The sequence below is a fragment of the Microcaecilia unicolor genome, chromosome 7 (genome assembly GCF_901765095.1).
Source record: "Microcaecilia unicolor chromosome 7, aMicUni1.1, whole genome shotgun sequence".
Taxonomy (NCBI): domain Eukaryota; kingdom Metazoa; phylum Chordata; class Amphibia; order Gymnophiona; family Siphonopidae; genus Microcaecilia; species Microcaecilia unicolor.
Genome location: NC_044037.1, coordinates 210,614,560 through 210,631,755, shown reverse-complemented (window position 1 = coordinate 210,631,755; position 17,196 = coordinate 210,614,560). Strand labels below are relative to the sequence as shown.

The 17,196-nt window shown below is 43.0% G+C and overlaps 1 protein-coding gene across 1 annotated transcript in view; it reads left to right on the top strand.

The window, feature by feature from the left end:
* Window positions 1-2,023: 2,023 nt before the first annotated feature.
* The window catches only part of ZC3H15 (zinc finger CCCH-type containing 15), a 36,864-nt gene continuing 21,691 nt past the window's right edge, over window positions 2,024-17,196 (top strand). The window contains exons 1-6 of the mRNA XM_030209071.1: window positions 2,024-2,218; window positions 10,648-10,749; window positions 13,102-13,213; window positions 13,361-13,513; window positions 13,723-13,814; window positions 14,937-15,119. Of these exons, the coding sequence (XP_030064931.1) occupies window positions 2,138-2,218; window positions 10,648-10,749; window positions 13,102-13,213; window positions 13,361-13,513; window positions 13,723-13,814; window positions 14,937-15,119 (723 nt within the window). The 5' untranslated portion in view covers window positions 2,024-2,137. The remainder of the gene's footprint in view (window positions 2,219-10,647; window positions 10,750-13,101; window positions 13,214-13,360; window positions 13,514-13,722; window positions 13,815-14,936; window positions 15,120-17,196) is intronic.

Genomic DNA, 17,196 nt, shown 5'->3' with positions numbered 1-17,196 from the left:
CAGCCCTCCCCTTTTGAAAACCTTGATCTTCCTTTGTTTGTGTGTTATGAAATTCATTCAAATTTAAGGGGTCTTTTTACAAAGGCGCACTAGTATTTTTAGCGCATGCATGCTAAATGCTAGAGATGCCCATCCAGCTTATTTTCGAAAGAGATCGCCGGCCATCTTCCGACACAAATCGGAAGATGGCCGGCGATCTCCTGAACCCAGCCAAATCGGTATAATCGAAAGCTGATTTTGGCCGGCGCCAATTGCTTTCCGTCGCGGAGCCAGCAAACTTCAAGGCAGGGTACAGAAGGTGGGATGGGGAGGGGCGGGGCGGGGTGTGGTTACGAGATGGCCGGCTCTGACAAGCATTTTGCCAGCTGCACTTGGTCCATTTTTAGGACCAAGTCTCAAAAAAGTGCCCCAATTGACCAAATGGCCAACGGAGGGAATCGGCGATGACCTCCCCTTACTCCCCCAGTGGTCAGCAACCCCCTCCCACCCTAAAAAAATAAAAACAAAAACATTTTTTGCCATACCCAGCTCCCTGACAGCAGTATGCAAGTCCCTGGAGCAGTTTTTAGTGGGTGCAGTGCACTTCAGGCAGGTGGACCCAGGCCCATCCCCTTCCTACCTGTTACACTTGTGGTGGTATATGTTGAGCCCTCCCAAACTTCCCAAAACCCACTGTACCCACATGTAGGTGCCCCCCCTTGATCCCTAAGGGCTATGGTAGTGGTGTAGAGTTGTGGGGAGTGGGTTTTGGGGGGGATTTGGGGGGCTCAGCACTCAAGGTAGGGGAGGTATGCACCTGGGAGCAATTTGTGAAGTCCACTGCAGTGCCCCCTAGGGTGCCCGGTTGGTGTCCTGGCATGTCAGGGGGACCAGTGCACTACAAATGCTGGCTCCTCCAATCACCAAAGGGCTTGCATTTCGCCGGGTTTGAGATGGCCGGGCCCCATTTCCATTATGGCCGAAAACCGAAGCCGGCCATCTCTAAACCCGGCGATCTTAACATTTGACCCTTATTGTTGAGATTTAGCCTGCCCCAACCGTATTATTGAAAGAAAAGATGGCCGGCCATCTTTTTCGAAAATATGGTTGGCTCCGCCCCTTTGCGGAGCCGGCCCCGAAGATGACCGGTGCTGTTCGATTATGCCCCTCCATATATTCCTATGGGCGTCTCTAGTGTTTTGCGTGCACTAAAAACGCTAGTGCATCTTTAACACTGAAAATAGAAGGATTGTTTAATACAAATTAGCACAGCTAACCACTTTAGAAGACCTGGCTTTTGGCACTTTTCTATAGTACAGACATTTGACATAATTTCAAATGGGAGTAGCTGGACTGCAAATATGACAAGGCACAGTTAAGGATAAAAGCAAAAAAAAACCAAACAAGCCTAAAAACAAAGCAGTACTAGATGGTATGTCCAGATGATGAAATAGTTTGACACGCACTTGTCAGGACTTAAGGGATCTGTGATTCCTCTAAAATGTTTATTGTTTACTAAAATTTGATATACCGCTTAGCCAAAAGGATCTCCACGGTTAACAATATAAAATTAGATAAAACAAAAAAGAATGTTTCACAATAGCACAGCCTAATCAAACACAGACAGAAAGAACACCAATGATTCTACTTCATCTTCTGATCACCCATCTCTTTCTCCCTGTTTCTCGCTCCTTTGCCCCTATTTTTCCCTCCATACTATCATTAGAATGCTTGTATGTTTCACTTATATTTTGATATAATCTTATGCTCATTCCTGACCTGGGGAAGAAGAATGCCTTCGAAAGCTTGTCAAAAAAAGTATTTAGACCAATATTAATGTCAACTTTGTTTTCCCTTTTTTTTTTAAATTTCTAAAAATGGACTACTCAATCCTCTTAACATCCAAGTAACCAAACTGGTTTTCAATCAAACCCCGAAGCACCTAGTAGACAGTACTGCTTGTCACGTAAACAAAGAACTATAAACCACGCCTCCACCCTAGACGCATCTTCCGGTCTCTGCAAACGCCACTCAGTAGCGTCACGTCCGCCCCACGTTCCTTCCGTTCGCTTTCCCACAATGCCACTCGGTCAAGAACTCGGCTGGCCTGCGGAGTGAGTGGCGGACGGCAGCAGGGAGCGTAGCTATTCTCCGCGCCATGCCCCCAAAGAAAGCAGCGGTGCCTCCGTCCTCGGGCAGCAAAAAAGCCGACCAGAAAAAGAAGGAAAAAATCATCGAGGTGAGCGTGGGTGCCAACAACCCGGGTGGCTGGGGCTGACTTTCGGCCTGCCGCTGTTCCCACAGCGGTACGGAGCCGGCAAATACTCCGCATACAGTACAGTAGCCGGGTCCCGGATGGCCGCATTCTGTCATCTGCTCAGCCGTGGGCGGGAAAGAGCTTCGGGACTGGGGTGCGAGCTAGTGCAAGCTGGTGATAGCGAATCGCTGCCAAGTGTCTGTACACATACTTCCCTATTGCAAATGCCAACTCCACTCTTCTTGCCGTACGGCTAGGAGCCTTTTCGTCTTGATTCCATTTCTCTAGAGAATTCTGGCAACAATTACTACCACTATTACTGTTTCTAAAGCACAACCGGGTGTATACTATAGACACGTCATAACTCTTATGTCCAGCAACTGGGAAGGTTTAAGCTTCTGTTGGGCCTGTCTTGTGCCTGTCCTGTCAGAGTTTTATTAAAATAATTCACTTCCAGACTCTGGATAAATGAGGGCTGTGCCCTTTTCAGCAGTAACACAATTTTATTTCAGAACAGATAACCGAGCTGTATTTCGGACACATTTGCTCACACAGGGGTGAGTTCAACTGAATTTGTTTACAGGACAGTAGAGAGAGAGAAAACAGAGTCGTGAAGTCTGGTATACGATATGGAAGGGGGGGGGGGGGGGGTTAGCTGAGTATTGTTAGTTTGGAGACTTGTATCCTCGTATATCTGTGCGAACGTAAAGTAATAGAAGTGTTAATTAGTAGTAATAGCTTAGACGGAATGATTATCTAAAGAAGTGGGCAAAGCGACTGTAACCATGTCATTGGAAGGATACCCAGGCCAGCTATTTACATCATCCAAGGAGGGTCACCCCCTCCAAAAAAAAAAACAAACCTAAACGATAACTTCCCCCAGACACCTCAAAGTGCTGCCAGTCTGTTTAGTGGTAACTGATACCAGGTAACTCACCTTAGCAGAATGAAAACAACCTGGCTTACAGAATGGGTCTGTTATTCTTTGTATGTGCCATTATCTACTATATACACCCATTACAAAATAAATTTGAAGTTGTACTTTTTGCAGCTTCTTCTATGCTTCTAATGCAGATGATCACAAGTATTCTGTCTCAGCTGGTTCCTACAATAGGAGTTGCTGCCAGTAAGGCAACCGAATAAAATAGGACTATAAGTGGAGCTAGTCAGCGTATTCATTTTCAGGATAGGCTTTTTACACATAATACTCATCCTGCATAGTAAAATGCCTCTTGTATTTCTTGTCTAGTCTATTTGTAACTGAGATTTGCTGAGAGCAGCAAGATTTCCTAGGTCAGTGGAAAATACATTTTCCAATAAATCTTTATTTTTTTTTTGTGTGTGTGTGTAAGCTGCTCCCCCTTTTGAACCATTAGAACAGTCGTAAGAGCGACACTATTGGCCTTCTTGTGTTTTTTTATCTGATTATCGCTGAGTGAAAAGGTACCAAAAGTGAGGTTACAAAGAACAGGGATAAAGGCTATAAAATTTTGGAGGGGTAAATGTGAACATCTTTCATTTTTTAAATTTGATCACAGTTAAAAATGGCAATTTTATCTGTAACTTGCTATGGATTACAAAGATATAGACTTTTTAAGTTTGCTATCTTTCTGAAGTGGTTTTCTGAAAAATGTATTTTTTAATTGATACACTTCTCATGTAGTTGATATCTATCTTGTTGTATAAATAAGTCACATAACCCACTTTTGGTACTTTTTGGCACAGTGACTCACTGTGTATATTTTAAGCAGAGCTAAAGGGGTACAGCAAGCAGTTATATACCACAAAACAGAACAAAGATGATGTACCTAAAAGAATAAGGTAATTGAATTGATTGGCTTCCTACTAGTTAAGAGCCTCTATTACTAAGCCGTGCTAGCGATTCCCAGTGCGGCAAATGTGTCACAGCCCACAGGAATCACTAGCTCAGTTTAGTAAGAGAGACCCTAAATAATTTGCTGAATAACATAGAAAGGGTACCACTGCCCTGGACATACTTGTGTCGAGATTAAGCCCACTGCAAATTTCTCCACTTTTGTGTTGTCTTTCAGTTAAGGTATTGTGCTGCCTAGTTTGGGAATTTACAGTATTATTTGAAGCATATTTTTAAGGAGCTTTGAAAGATCTGCATAAATATCCATGCTGAATCATCTGTAGGCCAAAAGATACTTGCTTCTCCAGAATAGCAAAATGAATCCATTGGGAGACACCCTGGTATGTCGAAGAATTCTGAGCTAATATGAGAATTTTGTGAAATTAAAAATTAACTGAGTGTGTGTGGGGGGGCGGGGGGAGGGTTAATGCTTATTTTCACTTTTCATGACATGCCCAGACCCAGCAGATCTAAGATAATATCCCCTTGTACAAAGCTGAACAGAATGTTGTCATATGAATTTATATATGGAATCATGATTTCTTTTAAAAAATTCTGTGAAGTACATTGATTTTAAATCAGATGTTTAGTGCCATGAAAAGTGAAAATTAGCATTAACCCCCCCCCCCCCCCACCACCACCACCACACACACACACCACACCACACACAGTTTATTTTTAATTTCATAAAATTTTCATATTAGCTCAGAATTTTTCAACATACCAGGGTAATATCTCCCAATGGATTCATTTTGCTATTCTGGAGACGCTAGTATTTTTTGGCCTATAGATGATTCAGCATTGATATTGTATTGTAGTATTTTGGTGTTAGCTTAATTCAAACGTGCTCTGCCTTTTAAGTAACATATTGTATAGGCACCTCAATTTTGCTCAATCACCCAAGCTGAAATTCTCCCACTGGTGTATATTGTTGAAATACAGCATTATAGTGCATGTTGAGCAGGGACTGTCTCCTCTTCAAGTATGCAGTGCTACGTACGTCAGTAGCACTATAGAAATGATTAGTAGTAGTACAGATGACATGACTTCAAATCTACTTTCCTTTGGTTTTGAGCTATTGTAGGAAAGCTTGTTCCTTAACAGGGAGTAGACGCATCTAGAGTGGAACTAGGTAGAGTCCCCCTGCCCCCCCTCCAAGTTTTTTTTTAAATTTAGAAGATTGGATTAAAAACTTAAGAGAGCGGCATTCAAAAAGGTTCAACCTTCCCAGTTAAATCAAAGTGAGCATGCTAGCCCCAGATTTTTAGTGGCACTTAACTACCAAGTGCCACTGAATATTCGGTGTGCCCACCACTGCACTTGACATTTAGTGCCAGGGAGGAGCCAGGAGTTATTCAGGCACCAGTGATATTCACTGCTAGAGCCTACATGGATAACTGAGCATGTGGGACTGCACAAATGGCAGTCCTAAATTTGCATATTTATCTATGTGGTTATGGCAGTATTGGCTGTAACCACATAACATCTGGGTGCCACCATAGACTCAGATGTTTAGTGCCAGTGCCCATGTAGAACATGGCACTGATAATCTAAATTAGCATGTGGTTGTCAGCAGTTACCATATATGCTTATGTATAAGTTGAGGGCAGTTTTAGGACTGAATGATTAAAAAAAAGATGCTATGACCCATGTATAAGTTGAAGCTGGATCCCACATTGCTTCCTCTCTCTCACCCTCCACTTCTGGGTCCAACATTTATTATTGATTTTATTTAAAAGTTTCTGTATCGCTTTAACTGACTCGAAGAAAGGAACTATGTTAATCAGTTGTAAAGGCCATCAATCAAACCAAACAATACAAAGAAGACATTCAAATTCCAGGAGAGGTGTCCAGAGCGACCATGGCCCACACAAGACAGGTGCCATAGGACTTCTGAAGAAGCCGTGTTTTAACTGTTTTAAGGAAAGCTCTCTACGCATCATTAGGGGTAAAGAATTCTATAAACCTGGGACAGTGTAATAGAATGCACTGTGCCAAGTACTTTCTAATTGGGCTAACTGGGGTTCAGGAAGGACCATACAGTATTGCAATGTCTCTCTCACCTCTTCTCACCCCCACCCAGTGTCTTATTTCTCACCTGTTCTTGCCCTAACCCAGTTTTCCAGCCTGAACTCAATGATAGACCTGCAAGACTAGGGGTACAGACCCCTTTCCATTACTTTTAGGTCAACTAATTCTGCCTGCTTGCCCACTGTAAAAATGGGCTTCCTTATCCTGCCAAGAGAGTGTAGCAGAGCAGCTTATGCTTCCTAGGGAACACTGAGCTTTCAGTGGCTCCACAAGTGTAAGAAGTGGTCAGTATTGCCCTGCCTCCATATCTTTTTGGAACAAGGACTGGCAGTCATATGTGGACTTCACGCTTCTTGGTGTTTTGTTGCTGCAAGTGGATGTGGTAAATCTTCAAGAACAGTGATACCTCAGCAATTGAAGAGAACCATCTTCTTTCCAGAAAAGCAGGCGGGTCTCAATCTCCAAAGCATACCAGCTATGTTGCTGCATATCCATGTAACCAGTCTGAGCTGGTACAGTGGTAGGTAGAATTTGTGTGCTTGCTTCTAGATTCAGTGCAAAAGAAAGAAGGCACAACTGGCTTGTGAGTAAGGCAAGTTGACACTGTCTTGCTGGGTATTTTTTCCAGGAGTGCTGCAGATGTAGTTGGGTCTTCTATGGAATGCTGTTAAATTGATTATATCATATTTGGCCCTCAAGGATCTTGGCCAGGTCCATCACTATGAGAAATGCTGGGAACAGGAGAGGAGCAGTGCTGACGATTTGTTCTGATCATCTGTACATGGACAACATGAGAATATTTCCATTACTTTTCTTCATACTTTCACAAAGATGTCTGTAATCCCATTTTCTTCTAGCTGAGAATAGAAGAGGAGCAAGGCTAATGATCTACTACTACTATTTAGCATTTCTATAGTGCTACAAGGCATACGCAGCGCTGCACAAACATAGAAGAAAGACAGTCCCTGCTCAAAGAGCTTACAATCTAATAGACAAAAAATAAAGTAAGCAAATCAATTAATGTGTATAGGAAGGAGGAGAGGAGGGTAGGTGGAGGCGAGTGGTTACAGGTGGTTACGAGTCAAAAGCAATGTTAAAGAGGTGGGCTTTCAGTCTAGATTTAAAGATGGCCAAGGATGGGGCAAGACGTAGGGGCTCAGGAAGTTTATTCCAGGCGTAGGGTGCAGCGAGACAGAAGGCGCGAAGTCTGGAGTTGTCAGTAGTGGAGAAGGGAACAGATGATAAGGATTTATCCATGGAGCGGAGTGCACGGGAAGGGGTGTAGGGAAGGGCGAGTGTGGAGATACTGCCACGGTTACTTTGGCTACTTGAGATTGGGAGTGCACTGATGTTTTTTAGCCAGTTTCTCAATCTCAGTGCACAAATTCCTGATAATAGAAAAACATTTTTTCAAGATAATGGATACACCCTGGAGAATTTCATGATTCTGCGCCTGCAGAATTTTGCACATAATTAATGAGCCAGCACATAATCTTCTAATTCCCTGAAGATGGCAGGAGGGGAGCCAGGACAATATTGGACATGTATGAAAGAATTAAGTATGCCATAACATAAATTAGGCCATATCCCAGGACACTCATACAATAGCTTTCTCTCTGAAGGGGTTCCAATAGCAATGGAGCACTGCACTCAAACCACCTTCTAGATTGGTTACAACAGCCTACGTTTAATTTCCCGTTTGTAACTGGGGAAACCTATGAGATAAGTGAGTGGCTGACTGCCAGCTTCCAACCAACAGTCTTTCTTCCTCACTTGCAGACCAGTACAAAGTGACGTCACAAATTAACAAGAGTGTGGATTACTGTCGAGACCCCGGGGGCTTGTGTTGTCAAACGCCCCATCTCTCTGACAGGAGCACTTCTTGGCTTTCAGCCACTATTAGTTTTGCTTTGCTGGGACTATGGGACAAGAAAGAGATGGAAAAGACACTGATGGCAGACCTAAAGTTCTGGGAGCAGCCCTGGACTGGCATGAGGCTTGGCCCATTCAAATTATGTGTTTATATCCTGCCAAATCCCTTCATATAGGTTCAAAGCAGATCACAGCAACAAGAACTGACTAAAACATCAGGATCTAAAAATTGATTTCTATAACAAAAATACAGTAAACATTAAAAGTTAGAAATTGTACAGCATACTGGAATGTGAGAGGCAGGATAGAAGATTCCAAGAGGGTTTCCTAGCCTGGAGCCATCTGAAATACTGGTTTCCTCTTGCTTTTCTGTCTTGAAAGCAAATTGTTATGAAAAGTGCTAAACAAACATATTCAATACCTTGATTTATCAGGCCATCGTACTTTATCAATAAGACAACATTTCAGAGAGCTAAAGTATGTGTACATCTTTCTGTGGATACTAAAATACTGTTCTATATAACATTTGGAGCAAAAAAAATACATCTATTGATTTTTATATAATTGCATAGTTTTCATTTTTTGGAACATAATCTTAAAATTTTGGGTGCGTATTAATCCTTTTGAGTACAAATGGATCAGGGCCTGAGGACTGCTTCTCCACCCCCAATTATGTGAGCTTGTGGTTAATGGATTTCTAAATGAAATTGTACTGTACTGTACTGGCATTTCATCGTGAAGATACATTTTCTTACCCTTTTTTTTGTGTACCATTTGAGGAGCATAATTGGGATTATATTGGGGGGGGGGGGGGGGTATGAGGGCAGCAAGCTAACCGTGATTAACGTGCTAATTATTAATCTAGATTAAAACATTTGCACTTAATTCCCTGCTGTCCCTCCCCTGCACACACGGTCTGTCCACCATCTCTCCCTCCCAGACCACCAGCAGCTCTGTCTCCCCTCTGTCTACCTTTTGATTTTCAGTAAGTCTGCCCTGTAGCGGTAGCTGGATTAAAACGCTGCCTCAGCGTTTCCTTCTGACCTGTCCTGCCCCCTTCTGATGCAACTTCCTGTTTTCAGAAGGGAGCGGGACAGTTCAGAAGGAAAGGTCTGGTGCAGGCCGAGGCAGCATTTTTATCTGGCTGCTGCTACATAGTGAAGACAGGAGAGAGAGCCGCTGGCAGAGGAGACAAGGCATATTTGAGAAAGAGAATGGGTGGTAGCTGGGGGCGTATAGAGAGAATGGGTGAAGGCACAGGGGCGCACATAGAGAGAATGGGTGAATGCACATGAAAGAGAGAGACAATAAGTGAAGGCATGGGGGGGGGTGAAGGCATGGGGCACATGGGGGGTGAAGGCATGGGGCACATGGGGGGGGGAGAGAGAATGGGTGAAGGCACAGGGGGAGGAGAGAAGCAGAATGGGTGAAGGCACTGGGGCACATGAGGGGGAGAGAAACAATGGGTGAAGGCACAGGGCACATGAGGGGGGGGAGAGAATGGGTGAAGGCATGGGGGGCACATGGGGAGAGAGAATGGGTGAAGGTACGTGGGGGGAGAGAAACAGAGTGGGTGAAGGCATGGAGGGCATATGGGGAGGAGAGAAACAGAATGAGTGTAGGTACGGGAGCACATAGGGGGAGAGAGAATGGATGAAAGCAGAGGGGCACATGGGGGGCAGAGAGACAGAATGAGAGAAAGCACAGGGAAGGAGAGACAATAGGTGAAGGCACATGGGGAGAGAGAGACAGAATGGGTGAAGGCCTCCTATAAAGCTGCAGTATCTGTTCAATGGCTGGTGGGATAGCTGAAGCCCCACCAGCTGAAGGTATCCACTGTCTGTGTCACCCCCTTCCTCTTACCGCCTAAGCGGGGTGCCCAGCCACCAACACTTGAATTCCCCAAGCATGCTTAGTTTGTGCTTGAACTGAGCATGCACAGGAAGTGCCATCATTGGCATCTGGAGGCATCCCACTGACTTCTCGTTCATGGGGCAGCACAAGGATGAAGGGGGCCACTTTGGCAGTGGATTTCTTCAACTGGCAGGCTTCAGCATCCCCACTAGTATAGGTATATCTAACGTGGGGAGGGAGAGGAAATGCATGTGCCCCCCTGGTCCATCCCTGTGCCTCCCCATGGTCTTCTGGCTATGCCCCCCCCCCCCCCCACCCATATGGACTGCTGGCTATGCCCCACCTTTCTCATGATTAATCAGGATTAAAAATTATAATCAAAATGCACCCCTGGTGTTTAGTCAAACAGATCTGATTAGTTCACCCGTTATCACAGGGCAAAGCCTAAACTTCATAATTTCCTTTTGACAAGTATTGTCCAAGTTGAGGGAACTTGATATATCATTCTTTTATTCAAAAACACGTCACCACATTTGTGTTAGAAATCAAACTATTCCTGGTTTCTGATCTAGTCTATAGCCTTCAAATAGTGCAAGTATATCATGTTAATAATGTTACCTCCTCAAAGAAAGCTGTCTATAATAGTTTGTTTTTGTTAAGTCAAAGTGATATGTAGATGTAGGTGAAAAAGCAGAGTAATCTGAGTGTTCTTTCTTTTGGTCAAGATTCAATGTAGTCTTGAAGCAAGCATTTAATTATAATTTTGTCTTTCTCATTTAAGGACAAAACATTTGGTCTAAAGAATAAGAAGGGAGCCAAACAACAAAAATTCATTAAAACTGTAACCAATCAAGTGAAATTTGGACAGCAAACTCCTCGTCAGGTAAGTACATTTTATATTAGGTACTGGACTGAAGTGCATTGCTCAGCTTGGATTCTAGTGTAACAGCACTGAAACAGAATTACTCAGGACCCCTAGCTTTCTGCAGGAGACTCTTGAGTAATGGGAACACCCTGAATTGTCGAGCCAAGAGAAATCGAGGGGCACTACCTAGAAAGCCAAATGTCCTGACTTTTGTCTGAACTGAGCACTAGTTTGTGCTGTAGGAGCCATTCCAAAGTCACCATAAGGCAGAAAAACAGCTTAAGTTGTGAGAGGAAGGATTGATCGAGGCAACAAGCTGAATATCAGCATAAATACAGATGCTGAATTGATGACCAGTAAGGAAAGGAAAACGTTAAAAAGGAACAGAGCTAGTAGAAACCTGTAAGACTCCATGAGGAAGAGGGCAGGAATTCACAACTCAATTCTTGGGACACACAAAGCCAGTCTGTTTTTCAAGATATCTACAATGAATACGCATGAGAGATTTGCATGCACTGCTTCTTTTGTATCCATATTCATTGTGGATATACTGAAAATCAGACTGGGTGAGTCCGCGGATTAGATTGAGAGCCCCTTCCGTGACGGAATGGCCTACCAGAAAAGTGAAACCATTTTAAGAACTATCCCAGCAATACACAGATCATAGACATTACATAAAAGAAGTTGGATCAAAACCTGCACACAGGTCATGGAGCAGCTTGCATCCACCTGGATTCTGATTTCATTATTCATAGCAACTAGAGTGGATTCATTGGTATGACTATGGTAAAAGCCAAACTGTCTAAAGTGGGTCTCATAAATTCTGTCAATATAAATGTGTAACCAAAAGAAAGGTGCTCTACTTCGGTCTATTTCCAACATACCTTTATCATAGCTTACTGAGTTCAAAATCACAGTATTTATCTATATAGATATTTTCTATATATAGATAGTTTTGTAAATGGATCTCTCAGATCAGCGCACCTTCCCCTAATAAGGCTAAATGAGCCTAGCATATGTCTAAAAGGGGCGTAGCGCAATCTTCATCGATCCTTCCATATTTTTTTATATATATATCTTTTTTTCTTTTTAAATCATTTATCTCTATTTTCAGTTAATGTATCCAAAAGTTTCACCAAGTTAAACAATATTTTCAGGTACTTAGCTTATCCAATTTTCCCATATCCGATATTCACTTATTTTTATTTTCAAAGACTGGAGACCAGATGTCACACCGACACAGATCCATGTTTCGCGTTATAAAACGCTGTTTCAAGGTAGTCTCCATGCTAATAGCGCGAAACATGGATCTTTGTCGGTGTGACATCTGGTCTCCAGTCTTTGAAAATAAAAATAAGTGAATACCGGATATGGGAAAATCGGATAAGCTAAGTACCTGAAAATATTGTTTAACTTGGTGAAACTTTTGGATACATTAACTGAAAATAGAGATAAATGATTTAAAAAGAAAAAAAGATATATATATATAAAAAAATATGGAAGGATCGATGAAGATTGCGCTACGCCCCTTTTAGACATATGCTAGTCTCATTTAGCCGCCTTAGGGGAAGGTGCGCTGATCTGAGAGATCCATTTACAAAACTATCTATATATAGAAAATATCTATATAGATAAATACTGTGATTTTGAACTCAGTAAGCTATGATAAAGGTATGTTGGAAATAGACCGAAGTAGAGCACCTTTCTTTTGGTTATATGATGAGCTCCCTTCAAGATAAATATATTGGTGCTTCATTGATTAATATAAATGTGTAAGCTTAAAAACAAACCTCTCAAGTGTCTTTGCTACAAGAGGAAGATGTGAAATGGTCTAATAATGTGAGATGTTGGACCCCTCATCCCTTAAGGGATTTATATTGTGTTTGGTTGTATTTTTAAAAAAAGTATACTTTTTGCATAATTTTTTTTTTTGGTGCATAATTCTCTTGGGTCTAACTTCTGCAGTAAACATTCTAATTGGAAGTTCATGTTGCACATGGGTATCCTCTCTTGGTAGTGGTTGTGTGGTTGGTTTCTTGAGGTTCTTATCCTGTTAGTAATAGAAATGTGCTCTCTCAGAGCTGTTATAATCAACCAGGTGAGAGGTTTGATAGCAGAAGACAGTGAAGTGGTATTGCATCTTCGGATCTGTTTCTTATTGCTTACATTTCCATCCTGTCAGTCATTTTGGTCAGCAACATTTCATGCTTCTTGCTCTGAAAAAGCACCTGATGCTCACTGCTCTGTCCCAAGAGTTCCACCCATATGGGAAGGAGGAGTAAGGTGGGATGTGGGTATTGAGGTGTTCTAGTTTATAAGATTTTTGTACGTACCATGGCTGTTCTTAATTCTTTGGACTTGGCCTTATAGGTTGCTCAGGCTGATGGTGAAAAGAAAGCAAAGAAGGATGATAAAAAGAAAGAACTGCAGGAACTAAACGAACTCTTCAAGCCAGTCGTAGCTGCTCAGAAAGTCAGCAAAGGTACAACAAAAGTTGTTTCAAAAATGTTTTACAATCTCCATGACAAGGGATATATGGAAAATAATTGAGAGTTGAAAAACATCAATAGGCAATTTTGCGGATGAGTGGAGTCTGAAGAATTAATTTTGTTGGTTCTGTTTATCACAGGTGCAGATCCCAAATCTGTGGTTTGTGCTTTCTTCAAGCAAGGGCAGTGCACAAAAGGAGATAAGTGCAAGTTCTCCCATGATTTATCACTTGAGAGAAAGTGTGAGAAGCGTAGCGTCTATGTTGATGGACGAGATGATGAATTGGAAAAGGGTATGTGGAATGCATTGGCCATGTTATCTAGAATCAGGAGCCTGCTTTTCACTAGCATGCATGATCCTTTTTGTTGTATTTTTACTGTGAACAGTATAACATTCTATGTTCTATGTGTATTCACTCAAAGGCTTCTGGTTTTTTTTTTAAGGATATCCTTAGTGAATCAGAGTTTAATATATTATTATTATTCTTTCTGTTACGCTCAGATACAATGGAGAATTGGGATGAAAAGAAGCTGGAAGAGGTGGTGAACAAGAAGCACGGTGAGGCGGAAAAGAAAAAACCCAAAACGCAAATAGTATGTCCTTTTCTTGCACTAAGTTCCAGTACTTACTAGCTATGAGTAGAAAAGAAAAAATGTGGGAGCATTGCTGTACTTCACTAACACTGTATTATTTGTACACTAATTTATTTGTTAATGTATTTTGTGGAACTTAAGATGACCATGTTGGCTTGCACTTGTACCACTTGGTTTTGGAGCTGTGATACACTACACATCTGCTTAGCTGCCCCTTGGGACATAGAGGAATGGAGGCATGTAGTAAGTGGGAGGAAGCTGATCAGCACGTTCCACTCATATCATTTGCCAGCCACTCGGGTCAAGTATTCTTTATCTGCAATGAGCAAATCAATAATTTAACTCAGAACTGAAAGATGGGCCCTAGATGTGCCTTATTTTTGACAGCTCTTATATCCAGTGGTCCTAGTTTAGTTTAATTCTGCTGAGTTGTTTAGTGCTAAAGTCACATGATTTCTTTTAACTTTGCAAATAAAACCATAATTCGTCAGTTCATGAGTAATGTTTCCTGTCGATTAAGCCACTTTCATTGTGCTGAATTTTTCTGTATATCTTAGAACAGTTGGGAAGAAAGGGGACTAGTATGAGTACTGATGCTTGAAAAACAGGTGTGAGAAAGATAGTCCAAAGACTTAAAATTCATTATGGGCAATTTGAGCAGTTTCTATCTTGGGTGGTTCTCTAGTGATTGGGGCTTAAAAACGTCAATGAGAAACATTTTTCTCTAATGAAAAAAATAAATGCCCACATGCAAAGTGACCCAAGGAGTAGGAGAGATTATTTCTGAAAGAGCTGCATTCCTGAATATTTGGATATGGGACTTCTCTGCATTATTTAAGCTTCAAGTGGGATGCAGATTATAATGTGGGGGAAGAAGGGATTAAACTGTCACTTTTGAATTCCTGCATTATATTTTTGGGCCTTCTACTACCCAGAACTAAAATATCTCCTGCCCTTCATAGTGCATACAAAACTGGACATAGCTGGGTACTACTGGGAAAGCTGGGGGTGAAGAAGCTGGTGAAAAAGCAAAACAAACCCAGCAAAAGGGGGGAAAGAAAGCCTGGGTAAGTAAAGTAATGCAGAGTGTGGACTACCTTAATTCTCTTGTGTTTATTACAGGTATGCAAGTATTTTCTTGATGCCATAGAAAGTAACAAGTATGGCTGGTTTTGGGTCTGTCCTGGTGGAGGAGACAGTTGTATGTACCGCCATGCTCTCCCACCTGGCTTTGTACTAAAGAAAGATGCAAAGAAAGAAGAAAAAGAAGAAGAAATATCATTAGAAGATCTAATAGAAAAAGAAGTAAGATTGGCTACAAATAGCAAACTATCATTACTAATTGCTTTGCAGGAAGAAGTGTTTAGATTGACATTTTGTATGGGATTTGGGAGCTGTTAGTAGGAATGTGAATTTGAAACATGGGAAATGTCAATGGTATTTCTCATGTCAAATGACAGGGAAAAAAATTTAATTCCATTTTTTTTTCCTTACTCCAGTAATGTGCCCTATTATCAGTTTTGTCCCTGGAACAAAATTGCAAGCAAAACCTCGAATGTGACAAAATAAAAAATCTCATAAATGACATGAGGAAACTAAACAAAACCAAAATTTTGCACATTCCTAGCAATTAGGTGTGTTCTGGAATATATTTCTTATGCATAATTATAATTTGATGTTATGATGATAAAATATTTCTCCGAGGACAAGTGGGTAACGCCAACCCGGGACTTATGATTAGCTTAAGTAGAGCTTTGAGGAGCGCAAGATGCGCTCCACTGCACATGTGCGAGTGCCTTCCTGCCCAACACAAGGTCGGGGTCTTCTCAATTCTTTTTCTACCGCAGTGTCCCCCCAATTCGCTCAGCCTAGAGCCTTTGTATGAAGAAGAGGACCCAGGTTTCCAGAGAGGCTCAAAGAGAAGATTTTTGGAGCCGTCAGTTCCAATGTCGAGCATCGCATCAGTAAGCATTGCTGCTCTATACCCTTGGACACTGGGAGCAGTGAAGCATCAAGTGGGTCTCCATCTTCTCAAGGCAAGCATCAAGTGGGTCTCCATCTTCTCGCAGCCTCCTGCTTTGCAGGGTCCCCTGAACCGTCCATTGTCGGACCTAACCCCAAGGCAACGTGTGGATTGTACGTCGTCCTCTTCAGCACCAAGTAGCCTCGATGGCCAGCTTCAGGCGAAGGCCAAGAAGCATCTGCATTGATCGCCCTCAACGCTTGGTGCTGGGAGCTCCGGGGCTTTGAAGGATTGGTGCCAGGAGAACCACTCCCCCTCCATACAGGAGGTGCTGATGTGTCATTCTCCCAGCAGCCAAGACCCAGCTCTCGCACCAACCCCGGCAGCTCTCCAACCTGTGCCTCCACCAACACCCTAGTCTTTCCCTGTGTCAGCCCTCGATGAGCACATCCGGGCCTTGCTCCCTGAGCTGCTGGATGGCTTTCTGCAACAGTGTGTATCGACATTGAGGGTGCTTGTGCCTACCCTGCCTTCCATTGCGGCCCCACTTGGCCGTCAGCCTGCGGTGCGCCCTCTGACGCCACATGCGGCTCCATTGTCAACTGCCACCCAAACCAGCACTCCCTCGATGATGGGGGAAGCTTTTCCTGAGTCGAGGCAGGAACCAAATTTGACCTCATTCACGAGGACATTGCTCTTCCACATTGAGGTTCGGTCTTGACACTCCCACCAGGAGGTATTGTCTGACATCAAAGAGGAGCGTTCATGGGATTCAGAGGAGGATCCAAGGTACTTTACTTCAGATGAGTCCTATGGAATTCCCTCTGAACCCTCCCCTCCACCTGAAAGGAAAAAGTCTACTCTGGAGAGCCTTTCATTCCCTTGTTTTGTCAAGGAAATGGCCTACGCCATTCAATTTCCTTTGGAGATGGAGGATGAGCCCAGGGCAAAGATGCTCGAGGTCCTGGACTACACATCTCTTCCTAGGAATTGGGAGTCCCCTCTGTCAGTTCAGGTCATGCCCAAGACGATCGATACTATGTACCGGATCCACAATACTCCTGGCTTTGGTAAGCCTCAGTTGCCTCACAATTCCATGGTGGTGGAATCTGCTCTCAAAAGAGCCAGGAGTTCCAGGGACTGTGCCTCGGCGCCTCCCAGGTAGAGAAGCTAGAACCCTGGATTCTTTTCGGAGAAAGATGTTCCAGGCTTCAATGCTCATCTCCCGAATACAATCCTACCAGCTCTTCATGAGCGTCTACTTGCGGAACTCGGTGCGCAAGTTGTCGGACTTGGCTGAGATGCTCACTTCAGATCAGGCCAAGTCACTTCGCCAGTTGGTCAAGCAACAAAAGGTGTGTCGAAAGTTCTTGGCCAGGGGCCGTTACGACGCTTCTGACGTGGCATCCAGGATCTCTG